This window comes from Amblyraja radiata, chromosome 13 (assembly GCF_010909765.2).
Source record: "Amblyraja radiata isolate CabotCenter1 chromosome 13, sAmbRad1.1.pri, whole genome shotgun sequence".
Taxonomy (NCBI): Eukaryota; Metazoa; Chordata; class Chondrichthyes; order Rajiformes; family Rajidae; genus Amblyraja; species Amblyraja radiata.
The window spans coordinates 55465965-55486322 of NC_045968.1; the positions used below are offsets into that span (position 1 = coordinate 55465965).

The window sequence follows — 20358 nt, forward strand, 5'->3', positions numbered from 1 at the left end:
CTCCATACCCCCTGATCCCTTTAGCCACAAGGGCCACATCTAACTCACTCTTAAATATAGCCAATGAACTGGCCTCAACTACCTTCTGTGGCAGAGAATTCCAGAGATTTACCACTCTGTGTGAAAAATGTTTTTCTCATCTCGGTCCCAAAAGATATCCCCCTTATCCTTAAACTGTGACCCCTTGTTCTGGAACATATTACAGATACGTCAATTTGTCATGTGTCTAAAATTACAAGGTTATTGTATTATGTTATTTTGATGTTTACCATTTTAATATTTGTGTTTTTCATTTCTATCCCACCTCACCCTATCATCGAATTGTGCTCATTCTTATACTCCCTTGTTGGGCTGCAGTCCAGCCTGGTCCTCCTTTTCCTGGCTCTTCTGCCCACTCTAACAAACAGCCCACAGAAGCATACCGACCTGAGAGCTTCCTCATGAGAGCAACCATGCGTGATGAAATGAAGAAAGGTAGGTCTAACATGAAAATTAATTGCTAGTAACTCAGTGATCTATTGGAAACTAGATCAATAGCAACGATTGTCGTTTAAACCTTGTTTCTCTGAGTGTGCAGAATTGTTCTGTTATCAGCAGGTAACATGCAACAATAGAAAATGATACTCCAAATATTCATTGATGGGATATGGGCTTTCATTCTTGAACCACTACAGTCCTTCAGATGTGAGTGCACCTGCAATGCTGTTCGGGAAGGAGAACCAGGATTTTGATCCAACCAGTGATATATTTCCATTGTCGTGATGGTGTGTGGCTTGAGTGGGAAACCTTCATGTGGTGGAGTTCCCATGCTTTTGCTGCCCAAGTAAAAAGCATTTTTTCGGGATGCATCACAGCATGGTTTGGGTACAGCTCCATCCAAGACTAAGAAATTGCAGAGAATTATGGACGCAGCCCAGACCATCATGCAAACCAACCCAGCTTCCATTCAGTCTGAAGGAGGGTCTCGACCCGAAACATCACCCATTCCATCTCTCCAGGGATGCTGCCTATCCCGCTGAGTTACTCCAGCATTTTGTGTCTATCTTCGATTTAAATCAGCATCTGCAGTTCTTTCCTGCCCCTTCCATAGACTTCATTCACACCTCACGATACCTCAACAAAGCTACCAGCATAATCAAGGGTGAGTTGCACCCTGACCTCTCCCTCTCCTCCCATCTCATATCGAGCAAAAGGTATAGAAATGTGAAAATGCACACTTCCAGATTCAGGGACAGTTTCTTCCCAGATGTTATCAGACAACACAACTGGAGTGCAGTCCTGAACTACCATCTACCTCATTGGACACCCTCGACTATCTTAAATTGGACTTTACTGGCTTTAATTTGCACTAAATGTTATGCATGTTATTCCCTTTATCATGTATCTGTACACTTTGAATGGATCGATTTTAATCATGTATTGTCTTTTGCTGTCTAGTTAGCATGCAACAAAAGCTTTTCACTGTATCTCGGTACACGTAACAATAAACTAAACTCATAAATGCATGTCATGGGCTTGGAAGGTCCTGTCTATGGAGTTTTAGTGAGTTGCTGCAGTATACTTTGTAGATGGAACAAAACTGCTGCAATTGAGTGTCAATGGGTGATTGGTTGTGGATGAGGAGCTATGAGGATACTATGCCTGAATGCTGTCAAGCTGCATGATTGTAGTTACACTTGAATCTTGATAAAGAAGTTACACTCATTGAGACAAGTGGAGAGCATTCCATCTCACTCCTGCCTTGCGCCTTTTATGGACAGGCTTGGGGAAGTTCGGAGATCTCTCCTCACCGCAGGAATACAAGGTCTGTTATTGTGGTCACATTGTGTATATGGCTACTCCAGTTCAGTTCCTCGTTTGGAGTAACCTCCAGGATGTGACAGTGCGGGATTCAGTGTTGCTAATGCCATTAACAGCTGGGGGGTGATGATTGGATTTTCTCGTTGGATGTTGTCATTGCCTGGCACTTTATGGCACAATTGGTACCACCTATGAACCCACCCTAGATATTAAACAGGTCTTGCTCCATTTGAATATGGACTGAGGAGTCGCAAATGGTTCTGAACATTATGCAACCATCAGCAACCATCCCTATATTCCAACTTTATCATTGAAAGAAAGCTATTGCTGAAGCAGCTGGTTGGGCCAAGGACGCTGCCCTGAGGAACTGTTGCAGACATCAATATAAGTTGCCCTCAGCTGTTTTCCTACAACTATCAGGTTGTTGAACTGACCAGCACAATCCTGATCCGACCTGAGCAGCAGAACATGGCGAACCACCTCTTGCATTATCATGGACTAATTCTGTATTTATTAACTAATGTCTTATTTTTTGCACAGTCTATTCTTTTGACTGTCTTGTAGTATTTATGTGTAATTAGTGCACAATTTGTATGTTTGTGTATTGTCTGAGTCTATGTGCCTGTGATAATGCTGCTGACAAGATTTTCAATGCACCTGTAAGTCATTGTATATAACAATAAACTCAACTTGACTTACAAAATTATACATTGAATGAAGTCTTGTCAGAGAATTCATTTTGAATTGGTGATGGATTTTGATTACAGTTTTCACTGATGTTTTCTTTCAGACTTCAAAATAAATTGCCTCTGCATTAATACATAGACACCATTGGCATCGATGCTTTGGGCTGCACAGGCGTTAGTTTCTGAAATTCCTTTCTTAAATCTCTTTGCCTACTGCCAAGATCTTTCAACACACTATTTTCATCAAAGCTACTAATTTCTCTTCATTGGATTTGTGCCTATTTTATTTAATGTAAATCTGAAGTGGCAAAAAATTTTCACCATCACATGTAAGTTGTGGTGCAATATAACATTAAAAAATGCCAATTTGGCTTCCTGAAAGGCTTGGACTTAAACTTTCTGGATCATGTAGGTGGAGAGAGTATTGGTCTGATTCCTGTCTGTGCAGATGTCAATGATACCGACTACACGGAGTGATATATTTAGCTTGGATCTCAGCTCTCAGGTTGGGATCAAGAGAAATTATTGTATATCATGCTCCTGATGATTATTTTATTCCTTTTGGAAATGTTCATGTATTGACGCCAGCTTAAAAACATCAAAAGGTCCAGGTTTCCATTTGAATAATAATTGCCTGGGTCTTGTTTAAATTCGGAAGTAGCAAACATAGAAATAAAGAAGCATTCCTGCATTGAGCAGGTAAGTGCCTTCCGATGAAAACAAAAGTTGAAGGCACAGATGATCAAGTTGTCTATCATTTCCCTCTTGTATTCTCCACTAATTGATTTTTAATTACTTGTTCTTGATGGATGCGTTTTGATCAAAGAGAATCAATGTATCATGATGCTTGAAATTATTCAGTCCCATTGAATCTTAATAAAGAAGTTTGAGCCAAAAATATGCACAATATAATTTATACTAACATCAAACTGGAATGGTGCTCTAGTAATCATTTATGCAAAATTGGCTTTTCTTCTCCAGATGGGAATTTTACTGCCTCTCCCTCTGAAAACCTTGGCCAGGATTCTGAAATCCCAATGATACTGCAGAAGCAAAAGCAATATGAGGATGAACAGAGAGTAAAGCAGCAGCTAAGGAAGGTAAGCAGTTGTACACTTGCTCTAGCTTGCAATAAATCACAAAAGCATGATCTAATGATAGATCATGGAATATCAATGGATTATACTAATGTGCTAATGATAGAAAGATTTTAAATGATGCTTTCCTACCAGAAAGATAAGTGAACCGTTTATTCACCGATTCGTGCACAGTGATAAATCTGGAATCTTAATGTGCTCTTAGAACAAAGCTTAAAGATCTTGTGGTCACCTACCATTCATAATGTTATACAGCACAGAAACAAACCCACCTAACTAATTCGCACTGACCATTAACACTAATCTCACTTTATTCTCCCCACATACTCTCCATCCCTGCCATATTCTACTACTCATGCACACATTAGGGTCTATCCACAAAAGCCAATCAACCTACCAACCGCCATGCCATTGGGCTCGGAGAGGGAATTGGAGCATCTGAAAGAAACTCATGTGGTTACAGAGAAAACATGCAAACTCCACACAGATAGCACCTGAGTCAGGATTGAACACAGGTTGCTGGAGCTGTGAGGCAGTAGTTTTAGTAGCAGCACCACAGTGCCACCTACAATTACTTAAAACTGTGGTCAGTCCCTTTTATATATGTACTGTAGTGGTGAGTATTTGAAGTAGAATGTTATCAGAGACAACATCAATAGCATTGTTCCCATCATCAAGGAAATCGGAGTTTTTCTTAATAATTGGTACTTTTACTTCACTTCCTTCACTTTTTCGCTGATAAAATCAGCACCATCTATCAATCTTTATCCCCTGTACCCGATTCCCCAGCATCTACTCCACCACCTACCAAGGCCCCTCCTTTCAACATCTCCACTGACCTCCTTACCCCTCCTCCACACTGCTTCCTCTCCCAGTTTGACCTGGTCACCCCTACTGAAATCTCCAAACTCATCAGCTCTTCCAAACCCACTACCTGCTCCCTCGACCCTCTCCCCACTCCCCTGCTGAAGTCCTGCCTCCCCGTTCTCTGCCCCTACCTCACTAATCTCTTCAACTCCTCATTGTCCCAAGGAATTGTCCCCTCCGCTTTCAAAACTGCTGCTGTCACACCAATCTTAAAGAAACCTGGTCTTGATCCCTCCTCTCTCATTAACTACCGCCCAATCTCAAACCTCCCCTTTCTCTCAAAAACCCTGGAGCGTATCGTTGCATCACAACTTCATTCCCACCTCCTTGCGTATAACCTATTTGAATCCCTCCAATCTGGCTTTCGCCCCCTCCATAGCACAGAAACCACTCTCCTCAAAGTCCTCAATGTCCTCCTCACCTCTGCTGACACTGGTTCCCTCAACATCCTCATCCTCCTCGACCTGAGTGCAGCCTTCGATACAATGAACCATAACATCCTGCTTACCAGACTTGGGGACCTTGGCATTGAAGGTTCTGCACTCAGCTGGCTCTGTTCCTACCTTTCCAACAGATCCCACTTCATCTCTCTCCATAACCACACCTCTGCTACAGCCACAGTCACTCAAGGCGTTCCCCAAGGCTCCGTACTCGGCCCCCTCCTCTTCATCATCTACATCCTCCCCCTTGGTCAGATACTCCGCCACTTCAACCTGGACTTCCACTGTTACGCCGATGACACCCAGATCTACCTCGGCACCAAATCCCCCCACAACCCCCCCCCCCCCCCCCTCTCCCATATCAACTCCTGTTTGTCAGCTATAAAAACCTGGATGCAACATAACTTCCTCAAACTCAACAGCGATAAAACAGAATTCCTCCTCATAGGCTCCAAATCCACACTCAGCAAAATCAATAACCCCACTCTCACCATCGACGGCACCACTGCCTCCCCATCGCCCCAGGCCCGCAACCTTGGCGTGATCTTTGATTCCACCCTCTCCCTCGAGCCTCACATCCGCCATGTCATTAAAACCTCCTTCTTTCACCTCCGCAACATCGCCAAAATCAGACCCTCTCTCACACCTCCCGCTGCTGAAAGACTCATCCATGCCTTCATCTCCTCCCGACTGGACTACTGCAACTCACTTCTCCTTGGCATCAGCTCCACCTACATCAACCGACTCCAACTGGTCCAGAATGCAGCCGCCCGACTCATCACCCGCACCAAATCCTGGCATCACATCACTCCGGTCCTCAAACAACTTCACTGTCTTCCCATCTCCCACCGGATCACCTACAAAATCCTGGTCCTCACCTACAAAGCCCTCCACCATCTGGCCCCCCCATATCTCACTGACCTCCTCTCCCCCTACCAACCCTCACGGTCCCTCAGATCCACATCAGCCGGTCTCCTCTCCATCCACAAGTCCAACCTCCGCAGTTTTGGGGACAGAGCCTTCTCCAGGGCAGCTCCCAGGCTCTGGAACTCCCTCCCCCAACTGATCCGCAATTCCGTGTCCCTCACCATCTTCCAGTCCCGCCTCAAGACCCATCTCTTCACCTCTGCCTATCCTTAGCCCCACGTCCCCCTCCCTTTTCATCTGTGCTTGAATTGCCTCATATTGTGTTTTGAATTGAATTCTGTCTTTAATTTGTGTACTAGTCATGTCTACTATTTACTTCATTCCGCTTACATGTTTTTCCTCTACTTGCTAAATTTTTGTAAGGTGTCCTTGAGACTCTTGAAAGGCACCCATAAATAAAATTTATTATTATTATTATTATTTACATCCTCTCTTCTTTATTGCAGTTTCTCCATAAAGAACAATGTTCATCCCTTTCGTGCCACATAATTTAATTCCCCACTTAATAGCTTGAAATTTTAAACAGTTAATTAAATAATTCTGAGGAATAGCTAGCATTGGTGATGAATTTTGGCATGAAATAGCACCTAGTTCTTTCATCTCCTGAATGAAAATAAATCTGCATTGTTTTCCTGTGTAGTCTGTATGTACTTCCATTTCTAGAATAGTATGGTTGGCTCTTAACTGCCCTCTGAAATAGGTTGACAAGCCACTGGGTACATGGAATCAATGTAGTGACTAATGGGGTGCCGCAAGGCTCAGTGCTGGGACCCAGGTTATTTACAATAGATATTAACGATTTAGACAAGGGAACTAAATGTAACATCTCCAAGTTTGCGGATGACACAAAGCTGGGTGGCCGTGTGAACTACGAGGAGGATGCTTCGAGTCTGCAGGGTGACTTGGATAGGTTGGGTGAGTGGGCAGATGCATGGCAGATGCAGTTTAATGTGGATAAATGTGAGGTTATCCACCTTGGTGGCAAGAACAAGAAGGCAGATTATTATCTGAGTGGAATTCTCTGCCACAGAAGGCAGTGGAGGCCAATTCACTGGATGTTTTCAAGAGAGAGTTAGATTTAGCCCTTATGGCTAATGTAATCAAGAGATATGGGGAAAAGCAGGAACAGGGTACTGATTTTGGATGATCAGCCATGATCAAATTGAATAGTGGTGCTGGCTCTAAGGGCCGAATGGCCTACTCCTGCACCTATTTTCCATGTTTCTAACATTAAATATCAATTTTGTCCATAGTACCCAACGGCTATGCATGAATAGAAAAGAAAATTTGATTTTTTTCTTCTTTTACTTCCATTTGAGCACCTGGTTTGGGTCTTTTTTTTTAAATAATTTGCATGTTGGTCCCAGAAAAACATATTTAAGGCACAATGAGAGTGTTTTCATTTCTGACATCAACCTATTTTTAATGAAATTGCCAACATTACTAATTATTGCCTCAAAAACCTGTTCTTTTTTTCTTGTGTTTTTATATGGCCCAATTCCTAGTGGACATTTGCTGATACAAAATGACTTCACTAGAAGACATAAAATAAAATTATCGTATTTGACCAGCCTGTGTTGGATTTAAGCCATTGGTGCAGAACTGAAAATCCAGTGTATCATTTAATCCTCTACACACTGTCTATTACAAGAAGCATTTGCTAACAATCAAGCATTGTCCAACTCTCACTGATTTATTTTTCAGAACATTGAAACACGGTTAAAGGTTTTGCTCCCAAGTGATCTTGGAACAGCACTCACAGATGGTGTTGTCCTCTGCCATCTGGTTAATCATGTGAGACCACGGTCAGTCCCGAGTATACATGTCCCATCTCCAGCAGTGGTGAGTATTCTGAAAACTCATGCTATCAGAAGTGTCCACAACGACATCTTGACACAGTCAGTTTTCACATACACATGGGGCATCCAGCTCTCCAGCTTTACCACTTCCTACCCTATCTTGCTCTCTCTTGAAAGCATTGAGAGAACCTGCCTCCACCGCCCTCTGAGGCAGAGAATTCCACAGACTCACCACTCTTTGTGAGAAAAAGTGTTTACCCGTCTCTGTTCTAAATGGCTTAGTCCTTATTCTTAAACTGTGGCCCCTGGTTCTGGACTCTCCCAACAGCGGGAACATGTTTCCTGCCTCTAGCGTGTCCAAGCCCATAACAATCTTATATGTTTCAATGAGATATCCTCTCATCCTTCTAAACTCCAGAGTGTACAATCCCAGCTGCTCCATTCTCTCAGCATATGACAGTCCCATCATCCCGGGAATTAAGCTTGTAAACCTACACTGCACTCCCTCAATAGCAAGAATGTCCTACCTCAAATTAGGGGACCAAAACTGCACACAATACTCCAGGTGTGGTCTCACCACCTTGCTCCCCAATACCTCTCTGACCTGCTGCTACCATACACTCCTTCGTTCCTCCTCAGCTGCAATTTTAACTGTCCCCACATTTAGACTCAGCACCATGGGTGCCAGAGCCTTCAGCTGCTCTGCCCCACGTCTCTGGAACACTCTCCCACCTCCCATCCGTCACCTGGACACTATCGATCAATTCAAATCACAACTCAAAACACACCTGTTTAGATTAGCATACCCGACATAACTTCCACCATGTTCACCCTGATTTTAATTACTTTAAATGTTTTGTGTATTTTTTTTTTTGTTTTTGTTTTTTGTTTTTAATCAACTTGATTTTAATATTGATAAATGTATTGTGATTTTATGTCCTGTAAGGTGTCCTTGGGTGTCCAGAAAGGCGCCAGCAAATAAAATGCATTATTATTATTATTATTTCACTAGGGCTCTGTACAACTGCAGAAGGACCTCTTTGCTCCTATATTCGTTTCCTCTTATTATAAAGGCCTTCACTACATTGGCCTGTACCTTCAATACATTGGCCTATTTTCTCATCATACTTTGCCAGTATGTAAACTCCTGTGTTGCAAATCACATGTTGCAAATTTGCCAAGTTCTTATAATTTCCAGAAATTTCTCCATTAGATCCCCTTCATGGCTTCACCTTGCCCATGTAAACCATATTAAATAACACCATCTAACACACCTGCTAGAAATAAATGCTGCCTCTATCTTTCTTTCTACCTGTTTGACTGACATCAAGGTCTTTAACATATTATTTTTATTATACCAAGTGTGCAACATAATATTTTCCCTGTGATTATAGCAACCCTCACAAAGGAGGTATTAGTTTTTGCATCAATTGGAAGCCTGCAGTGATTATAATATTCCAATCCATAACTAGACTCTATTGCATTTATTATTTATTCTGGATGGGCTCAGTGATTCTCTCCTTGATTACATATATCCAATCTGATGCCCCTCGTTTCTTCGTCAATTGAACAATAGTCTGGACCATTGTGTACTGTTATCCAAGCTCCCTGTTTTTGCTATCCAATATGATACGCCTGATCAAGGACTTGGAGAAGAACTCTGATGCAGTATGTTCCTCAAGTGTTCTGGCATATCTGATCCATTTGACCAGCTATAGTCAGCGATCGTATGTAGCAGCTAGGTTGTGTATCCTGACTCCGCTCTTCAGTTGTTCGTTGTTATCCAATTGGGAACCTGCTGGTTAGCTAATTGTAGAATTCCACCTTGGCCCTGGGACATCAGGTAGTTGAAATAGACAGCACTAACCTGTTTCCCATTCTCATTCTGAGAAATATTACGCACTCTAGCAGTCTGTCTATTGTGCCGTCACATGGCTTCCTCTCCGCCTTGTGGAGTGTTTTGCCATTTTTGTCAGATTGTTGCCATTCAATGTATTTTCTCTTGTAGCTAACCGGATTTGTCACTATGTCCTCCTACATCTATCATATTAAATATGGGTATCCATGCTGCATATCCTGCTCCCACTATCTTGTCGAGTCATCTTCAAGTTCTGTGTTATTAACCTTTTCTCAATAACTGCTCTCTGAGCAGATATAGGAATAATTCCTTCATAAGTATAGAACACCATTCCAGAATGTCCAACCCTGTGAGGTTAAGTATCACCTGAATAGGACGGTAATGGAGAACAAAGGTTACTTTTTCCACCTGTCTGGGTCATTACTCATCCATAACCACCTACTACCTTAATATCCTCCAGGAAGTAGTGGCCAGAGGTGAGTAAGTTTAACCACCCATTTAACCAAATGTTGATCTCCACATTATAATAATGCGGTCTACTGCATTTGTGCCTCCCAGTTTTGATCTCCAGAGAACTAAACACTGCAATTCTAAAATGTCTAAGGAATACTCTCCCTTTGCTGTTCAGTTGTTCTATTGTTAGTGTAACTCCGTCATGCAGGTAGTTATATTTCTGCAATCATTTATATCTATTCAGTCCACGGTTTTGTTCCTTATTCCAATCAGTTTGTCTGTTGATTAAATGTGGTCTCGTTGGAGTGCTCATGATTCCAGCCTGTTTCATGCACATTAGAAACCTGCAAAGAAACAGCATCAAATCCAGCTAACCACTGGTACTGTTAAGTTTCTCATTTACGGTTTGTACTGCCGCAACCAGCAACCCTTTCTGTCACTCCAGCCACCGCTGGCCACAACCAATGGCTGCGCCTCTCCTCCCCTCTCTCCCAGTTAACAATTCACATGGATTCCAGGTCCAGTTCCAGAGCAAGAGTCTGGACCCAAGGCATCACCTATCCATGTACTCCAGAGATGCTGCCTGACCAGCTGAGTTTCTCCAGCACTTTGTGTCATTTTGTGTATTAACCAGCAACTGTAGTTGTTTGTTTCTACTATGTGTAAATTATAATCCTCTTCTCAGTTATAGCGGACAATCTGTAAAAACGGACTCCACTGCCCCCTCCCCTCCTATCGTCCCTTATAACAAGGGTTTACTGTATTTCAGGGACCTTCATTTTCATTTTATCAGACATGTGCTGATCTTCAAGCACATTATACATTTGTATTCTAGGAGATAGGAATTCTGGTTGTTCTTTTGTATTTCAAAACATCAAAACAAGATTTTCCAAGAACTAAAAAAAAAAAAATTCAATAATTCATAAGTCATGAGCAATATCTTTTAACTTTTTGGAAATACATTGTTGCTAAGCAAAGCAATGTTTAAGATTACTCCCCAGTTGGTCCAATCTATGTGCCAAATATCAATTTTAAATTCCCCCTATAAATATATACTGATCACAATTTCCAATTTCTGAAATGTTGACATCTCTTATCCAGAATAGAATCACTCACATTTCTAACTTTATCGTGGATTCCACATGGCCCGTGTAGAATCTGAGCTTATCTTTATAAACGTAAGATAAGAGGCAGCAAACCTACATGCTGTCACCTCTCCTTTAAAACCTTCTTAAGTAATGAAAAAACGAATAAACAGTTAATTTACTTATTTTAACCTTTTAATACATAGTCCAAAGAATAAAAGATGCATTAGAGGAGACCACCTCTCTCCCCCCTCCCCCCACTCATACAACTCATACACACGCTGCCTCCTACGACACTACAAATGTATTTCACATAGAGAGCAGAATCATTCAGTCATATCCTGTTCCATAGGATTCATTCAACATTCTCCCTGAACAGATTTAACGAACATGTAATAAGCATTACACTCACTTACTAATTGGTTTTTCACTTTTCATACAGATCAAAATTACCTCGCAAGATGCCACATCATTCTATATGCTGAATCTCACACTTCAAATACAATACAATTTTCACTCCAAGAAAGAGTAAAACACAATCAGTGGTGGCGCTGCGTTGCAGCTGCAGCTTGCCTGCAGTTCGTGTTTTTTCTTTCCTTCTTTGTCTTATTGTTAATGTTAGATGTATGTAATAGTCTATTTTAAGTTGTGTATTATGTGTGGGGGGGGGGGTGTAGGGGAAACTTTTTTAAATCTCTTCAACGGAGATGCAACTTTTATCCGTGTCGTATCTCCGTTTGCGCTGCGACCTAACATCGAGGAGCTGGCGGCCTCCAACTGGAATCGACCTTGAGTCCGGTCACAGAACCTGTAGACTTACCATCGCGGAGCTGGCTGACTTTCGGGGGCTGTAGTGGCGCTGCGGTTGCAACTCGACTTTGGAGGCTTTGGCCATGCGTCCTGTGGACTGACATCGGGAGCTCGCAGGTCCCTGGTTGGCGACCGATTTTCGGGAGTTCCAACAACAGCAGCTTCGTCCGCCCTGAATCGTAAGGCTTGAATCGGCCCGTTCGCAGGACCTTTCATCGCTCAGCACCGCTTAAAATCGGTCGCAGGATCTTCCATCCTGCGACCGATGGCGGGGGCTTCAATATCAGGTGCCTCGATCGCCTCAACGCAGCAGTTTGACTGCCTGACCGTAGGAGAAGAAGAAAGGAAAAGATAACACTTTTTTTACCTTCCATCACAGTGAGGAGGTGCCGGGAGGAGAGTCACTGGGATGGATGTTTGTGTTAAATTGTATTTAATAGTGTGTTTTGTTGCTTTTTTACTGTTATGACTGCATGGCAACTAAACTTCGTTCAAACTTGCTTTTGAATGACAAATAAAGAAATTCAATGCAATTCAATATACACTTCAAGGAAATCATTCAAACCCTTTAAGGCCCTGTCCTACTTTCCTGAGTTACTCACGAACTCTCTAGAGTTTTCCCCTTGATTCGAACTCGGAGAATTATGGTAATAGCCATTCGTAGGAACACGGGGCTATTTTGTCAACTCGTGGACATTTTTCAACATTTTGAAAAAACATCCCGACTTACCTGATGCCCCGAGTTCCTACGGCTGGCATTACGAGCTGCTACGAAACATCTACGGACTCCTACGAGCTCGCTACCGACATTCCCCGACATTCCCCGAGTTCGATTCAAGGGGAAAACTCGGGAGAGTTCGTGAGTAACTCGGCAAAGTGGGACAGGGTCTTTAGACTTTGAGACACCAGAATGCTGGAAGACATTGTTCTTGCAAACGGATACATTTAAATATGGCCACATTTCGTACACCAACCCAGACTGTTATCAGCTTCCAATTGTTGTTTAAAAATTGTGAGACATCCTGGTCCCTTCCTTGGTTGCTGTCAAGGAGAACTACATTCTTTAGCAAAGTGACTTGGTTTCCCACAATTAAAACACATGCCCTCTAATTTATCTTTCTTCACTATTGCCTCATTTCTCCACACTACTGCTGACACCTAAGCCTCCTTTACCTCTCCTAACTCAACCCAAATCACCTGATTCACGTCCTTCTTCTTAAAAACCGGCACTTCATTTAAAATCGTCTGTTTCTCTGGGGCTTTCAATAGTTCCTCACAGACTGACAGTTCCATCCCCCTGATTTCCTGACTATGTCCTACTGAATTGAAGCCGTTGGGACTGCCGCTAATTTCTTCACAACTTGGTGCTGGGATCTTGGAACCAAAGCATGATGACATTGACTTGCCTACTACATCCTCAAATATTCATTTGGTGTCCTATTGTTGTTTAACAATCTTCATTTTAAGTAATCTCCAGTATAAACTTTAATCCACTCTTTTTATAATTGCGAATGTAACTTGAACTGTAATTTTTAGGCAACATTGAAACTCAAACTAATTTTCTATGTATGTAAAACTGCACCAAGTAATTCGGCACTAGAATGGGTTCTCTGAATATATTTTGTGGCCTTATCTCAATGCCCACTTCCTATTATTTTATCGAACACTCCAATACCCTATCTACACTGTACGGAACTCTGACTTGAGTTTACTAGCTTGTTCAACTTTTGGTTGCAGCCCAAACTGACAATGGCAAAATGCAGACGAAATGTGGAGAATTTCTTAGAGGCGTGTAAGAAAATGGGTGTACCACAGGTATGTGTGCTTCTGTTTTATAGATTATTCCACGTCTGCTTTACTGCAAATTTAGTTGAGTGCTGTCACACGATTGATTTGCCATTTTAGTCAGCTGCTAATGATGTCAACGTGATCCTTGCTAAATCAAAGTCGTCACCATCCAGTCACATTTTTGGAAAAAAGATCTGAAACTAGTATTTATTATTGTGATTGTTGCTCAGTTCTCCCTCGTATCGATTCTCTGACCCAAACGTTGTACTCTCTCTACACATCATTTCCTTGTACGTACTACTCAAGCCTTGTGATTTCCCATTGATTTCCTTCTATAATTTGTTTTTCCTCCTCTTTCCTATTTCATTAGTCAGTCTGACATTCTCCATCTCCTACTCTTCCCTATTATGACCTGGATTGAAATGTTCATTTCCAGTACCTGTTCTCTGTTGAACACTCTACCTTCTGTCTCAACTTCCAACTACTCTGTTCCACGAGCTCTCCCATCATGCACACTATAGCTCCCATTTTCAAACTCTCTAACAATGGGACGGAGTGCAACACACTGCTTGAGATTTCATAGTGCTATTAATTCTTTATTTTAAATTAATGATTAATTTTTATTTACCACAACATGGACATATTCAAATAAGTTAATTAACAACATTTGGTTTTGATATAGTATTGGTATAGTAGTGAGCGGCACAACTGGTAGTGTTACTGCTTCACAGTGCAAGAGTCCCGGGTTCGATCTTGAGTTTGTGTGCTGTCTGTGGAGTTTGCACGTTCTCCCTGTGACCACGTGGGTTTCCTACGGGTACTCAAGTTTTCTCCCACATCGCAGAGACGTGTGGGTGTGTATGTTAATTGGCCTCTATAAATTGCCCCTAGTGTGTATGGAATGGATGCGAAATTGGGATAACATAGAACAAGTGTGAACGGGTGGTCAGTGTGGAATCGGTGGGCTGAAGGGCCTGTTTCCATACTGCCACTGTCTGTCGCTGTCTCTATTCTAGGGCTTATGGCATTGAAATTTCTATCTATTTACAGAGGGAACTTTGATTTAAATAAATAAAAAAGAGAAAATGTTTTTGGAAAAATTCAGCAAGTCAAATAAAAAGAAACTGAGTTAATGGTTCAGTTAATGCTTCAATGCATTCCATCAACTACTGAGTGTTTCCACCATTTTCTACTCACATTGCTGAGTTCCTGACTATTTCTGATGGGGTTTTTTTCCCTCGGTTTCAAGAAACAAAGTTGAATTCTCTTTTTATTTACTTGGTTTTGCACGATAGGGTTGAATTATAGAATGATAACTAAATATTTCATTAAAAATATAACTGGCATTAACTCCAGTTTACTAATAACAGCATATGACTTTTTAAAATATATATATAGTTAACTGTAAATAGGCAATTGCAATGCTAGATTAAGCTGATGTTTTTATACATTGGATCGGTGTAAGTTTACCGATATCTATAATTGTGTCTTCATAGTTTTGCTTCTGTGATACATTTTATTAAGTTGAAATGAACTTCAAAGAGTTTGTATTTGCAATTGGGACACATTTTAAGTATGAGGACTTCCCTCAATTCAGCGATTGTGTGTATTCAGTCGGTCAGATCCCCTGTCTAGTATTAAGTTTACATTCTGGATCACGATGCAATTAAATTATAGTTTTTCTTTGTCAAGTGACTTGAATCTTTTGACTGCATGAGCTGAAGGAAAATTACTTGTAACATGTCGTAACTTAACACACTGATTGTACACCAGATTTTAATGTCCCCACTATCTACAAACTAGTTGGCACTGTTTGAGCACAGCATTGAACATTTCTTTCTTTCAAAATAAGAAGTATTCCTTCTAGGCACATCTTTAACTGGTGGAATGCAGCAGATCAGGCCAAGAACAATGACAATAGACTTATTTAAAAATATATATATATATTAATTTGCTCTTTGCCGGGTTCACTACCTACGATTGTCATTGTTAATTCCACCAGGTATATAATCAATAAAATGGTGTACTTCATTGGCACCATTTTATTGAACACAGATTAATTGGAACAAATCTTATGGATTATTCTGAACAGTTTTGTGGCAGATCATTAATTATGTATTTTGCCACTTGTACAATATGAAGTAACTGAGAAACTACAGAAATAAGCCATCTACCAAAATGGCCATTCTCTAATCCGTTCTTTCATGGTTTTCTTAAATATGTGTTTATCTGGTTGAAATGGTTTTGCATTAGGGTTAACAATAAAAGACTGCATCCAACTTAACATCTGTACCATGATGTATTTGAAATGTGTTATGTTTCTAAGACTAGTCTTAAAATGCTTTTTCTCTGATTCTGGAGATTGGTTGAAAAAGAGATTTAATAATGAAAACAATGGTGGCTGCAAATTAAAATATTTATTTATATTTTGAGAACAAAAGGTAGGAAATCGGTAGATGTTTTCATATTTATAAATTATATAAAGTAAAAATCTCCCGTTTTTACGTCAGATCTGATCTCCGAGGGATGTTGGATGACCTCTTTGGCAGCTTGCTCCTATTCTTTTTGCAACTAATTGCTATCCATTTCACAAATCATTCTTCCTCTGAATCTACCCTTGGAATCTATGTGGTGCTGCACTTGTTTCCTCTCATTGTGCTTAGTTTATGGAAAATCTAATGAAATACTATCAGAACTGTTGTCATGTGTAAAGATTGCATCTAACAGCTGTAACTTCTGCTTATTTTGTGAAAATTATAACAAACAACAGTTAAAAACATTTTAAAATATTCTAAATAATGATGCCCTTTCAAAAGACAAGTAATAGCTCCTGGGTTTGAGTATATAAGAATAAGAAAATCAAATTATGACATTTATTTTATGCTTTAGTGCTAACGAAATTCTTCATTTGTGGTACAAAGCCTCTATCATCCAAACATTGTTTTCCACAGAGGAACTTTTGTTGTATTCCACTAGTTAATCAATTATTGCAATCTTTAATTTTACAATAGATGAGAAATAAAATGAGCAATCAGTCTATTATTTCCCTGCTCTAATTTAGCAACGGTGTGGTACAGTGCAAACTATCCTGGCTGTCAACTGCAAATGTTCCAGTGGCAATTAAAACCATTCATGCAGCTACAACAGTGACATGCCAAGCCTATTGTTGAAACTTAAATTTTATTATAAAAATGTAGTTAAAATATAGTCTAACATCTAGAACAATGCAGTCCTATGTAAACAGAAGTCCATCATATAGAAATATTTGGTCTAAGATTCTCTGACGAATCCACAAATCTTAGAAAATCTCTCAATATGAGAAAGGAACAAAATGAAGAGCTGCTAATTAAATACAGTGTGAGAAACTAATTCAGCATTTAAACTAGATACTGGCATCTTGAAATTAATTGTGCCGTCTGCGTTTATTGTGCATGGCTCTGAAACGAGGCAAAGGTAAAAGTAATGCTAAGTAAATGTTGCATGCTGATTTTCTCAACTAATTTTTCTTTGTCGTTTCTCTCCTCACTCACTGAAACATTGGAAGGATGACCTTTGCTCTTCATCTGATGTGCTCCAAGCCAACCTCCTCAGCACTCAAAAGACGGTTGACATGCTACTGACTTTGGGAGCAAGCATAACCAGTCCTGTTCTTGCCCCACTCTCTGGTGGCCAGCTTGCAGGCTTTGCTCTCTTTTACATCAATGTTATGCTTCTGCTTTTTGCTCTGTACCATTGGGTCACTGTATTCTAATTAGAAGAGAAGGTATGTGCAAGGGAAAGGAGGAGAGAGAGGGAGCTTGTAAAGTGAACTGCGCTACTGATTTTGATTGAAAACGTTCCATAGAAAATGTTTTCTAGTACTTTAAGATATTATTTTTAATAGAGATCAATGATTAGATTTCTAATATTTTTGAGAATGAACCATTCATAGTGCCTTCATACCATTTATTTTGGCATTTTGTGGATATTTAAGCCGTTCCAATGTTTTTTACTCATTCAGTCTTCTCAACCCACTGTCTGGCTGAAGCATTCGTGCATGCACACTCACTAAAAAGAAACTTAAATAATTGTCATGACTATTTGCAACTATTTTGATAATCAGATTAAAATATTTCCAAAATAATAAGACTTGTTTCTTACACTTTTATTGGGGAGAGTTCTAAGGATAGGACTTCTTGTTTGGGTTATATATTAAGTAGTTACTATAAGCATGAGCAAAACATTTTGAATTGTAGTTGTAAAAAGACAGTTGTAAAAAGACAGTGTTATTTTCCAAAACAATTCCATTGTAGTCTGTCCTACTACGATCCCTTTGGATTATATTTCAATCCTGTGATTGAATTGATTATTTTAAGTTGAATAGTCCTGTCCTTTATTGTGTAGTTGAGTAGCTTGCGTAAACATTGTAGGTTGCAGAAGCTTTGATTATCTTCACTTACTGTGAATCTATTTTGCATATATAAACATGCAAAAATTCAAGTTGAAAAATACGGCTCATGTATCCCTGCCTTTATCTTTTTATTATTGGCTGTATATATTATGGTTAAAGTACAACTGCTGGATTGTTCTGTTGAAAGCCATAGCAAGAATAGGTTCAGAAGCAGTTGGTCTGTTTATTTTGGAAAAAATAATTAATTTTAGAAAATCTATCTAGAATATTTGAATGCATCAAGTGTAACCACCTTGTTCCTGTCCTCATGGATGAGGCTCTACCAACTTTGAATACTGTTCAAATGCAGTGTGTTTTGGAGTAATTTCTGCCTGCTTTCAGGAAATAAATAACATTCATCATAACTTTATGCAACAAAATGTAATACAAATTAATGGAGTTGTGATTGGCTTAACTAGGAATAGACAAAACCTTCTGCTTAAGAACCTGTGTATTGTAAGAGCAGAACTTGCTTGCTTTTCTCAGGGACAGGTACCTTGCCTAACCAAATACATAACTGATAGTTTAGTTTATATTTGGCATTTACAATGTCTTTGATTTCATCGGAAAAAAATTACCTCCACTGATGGAAAATTGAAACATTAAAGATAATTTATGTTTTAAAAAGACTGGCTTCTTGTATAACGCCTTGTAATGATCAATGGTGGATGAAGCAAATATTATTGAATCTTTGCTCAAAAGTACAATTACTTTTCATAGGTGACTTACATAACCAGCTCCTAACTAACGTTGCTCGTCATTCATTTGTGCCTACTTTCATGGACGGCAGTAAAAATTATACAATTTGCAAAATAGCAAAACATTTTGCACGCTCTATTCAGAGTAGTTGACATTTAACTGGAGATAATTGTATTAGTACCTGTAATTAGGTCACTGAAAATAATTTTGTGTTTGTCATACTTAGGTATATAATAACTGATTAAATCCTTTTTTTAATTTCTCATCTTAATGACAGTAAGTCTTACCCCTGTACTGTCCCGAAGATGAAATAAATCATGACATTTTTCAAAGGAGAATACACAAGAAAAGCAATAGTTGTGATTTGTTTACACCAATGCTCAATAATGCAAGGCTGTACTTCTGACGCCTAACTTAACAACTGCCAAAGGGAATACAAGCCATTCGAAGAAATAAATGGCCTTGTTTGAATTTTGATCTTCATTATCATCCTTACCATAGCTCCCGCTGGGGAATGATTTCGCGATGAGAGCATACCCACTTGCTGGATGTTTGCCATGTGAAACTTTAAAGTGACTACCAACAGGATGTTCAAACGTAATCAACCATTACTGCTTTGGCCATAACATTTCAGCAATCACAATATACATACACCCCTTTCAAACAGGATAGATGTCAGCAGTAGAATGCTGGTCTGATTTATTTTTTCATACCCCAATCTTCAGCTCCGTTGCTCTCTAACAAACTTATTTGTTTTGCTTCCAATGAGAATTTAAGCCTAGACCTTTACAAACTGTACAGCACAGGGCTCTACCAGTTAATACGTTTTACCGCTCAACTAGCAAAGGATTTCTGTAAAAATTAATTTTAATAGTCAGCTAAATAATGTTTCCCATTAAATAACCAACATGATTTGTAATGTGTAACTTTTTTGAAGAATCAGTAGGTAATATTCTGTATTCATATAATTCAGTTTTATGGGAATTTATCTAGAACACTTAGTCTCTTTAGTTTGGGCGTTGTGACTTCAATACTAAAAAATGCAAATTGTCAGAAATCTTTGGTAGAGCAGTCAGGATATATAAAATGAGAAACAGGAATATTGTTGACAGTAATACTGCAAGCGAGAATCTATAAATAATTATATTTTAGAAATTAAGGTTTTAATAATTAACGCATTGTCTAATGAACAAATAGCATATTTAAAATTTCCTGATGCCATAACATTTGTATTTTTAAAAAAAACAATTCATATGTTGCTTTTTATTAGGAAGAGACTGCTATTGATCAATTGTAAACATAATTCATGTTTGTGGAGTGAAAAATAATAAATTTAAATCACTTATTTTTCTCTGGGAATGTTATGTTTTGACCATAATTGATTTTTATCACATTATATTCCCATATTTGTTTGAAAGCAAGCTTGTTAGAAATTATTAAAACAAGAAGTAGTTTCAGCTTTAGAGGACAAAGTCGATCATTATTCAGATGAGGAAAGGGATGAGTAATACATCTGCAGTATCTTCCAATAGATAACCTTAAGTCTGGATCTGTACTATTGTATGAAAAAAATAGGTGGTGCATTTGCAAGAAACTCAGTTATAACATTATAGTTGAGAT

General features: G+C 39.5%; 1 protein-coding gene across 10 annotated transcripts in view; it reads left to right on the forward strand.

Annotated features, from left to right (window-relative positions):
* lrch3 (leucine rich repeats and calponin homology domain containing 3) overlaps window positions 1-20358 on the forward strand; it is a 124096-nt gene that overhangs the window by 94643 nt on the left and 9095 nt on the right. For 6 of the 10 annotated variants that reach the window (XM_033032106.1, XM_033032108.1, XM_033032109.1 and 3 more), the window contains 5 exons: window positions 358-474; window positions 3468-3586; window positions 7522-7659; window positions 13560-13637; window positions 17155-18666. In XM_033032106.1, coding sequence (XP_032887997.1) covers window positions 358-474; window positions 3468-3586; window positions 7522-7659; window positions 13560-13637; window positions 17155-17361 — 659 coding nt within the window. In that variant the 3' untranslated portion in view covers window positions 17362-18666. Of the gene's footprint in view, window positions 1-357; window positions 475-594; window positions 879-3467; window positions 3587-7521; window positions 7660-13559; window positions 13638-17154; window positions 18667-20358 lie in introns of those variants that run through there. The other 4 variants (XM_033032114.1, XM_033032111.1, XM_033032107.1 and 1 more) reach the window with 3 other exon arrangements.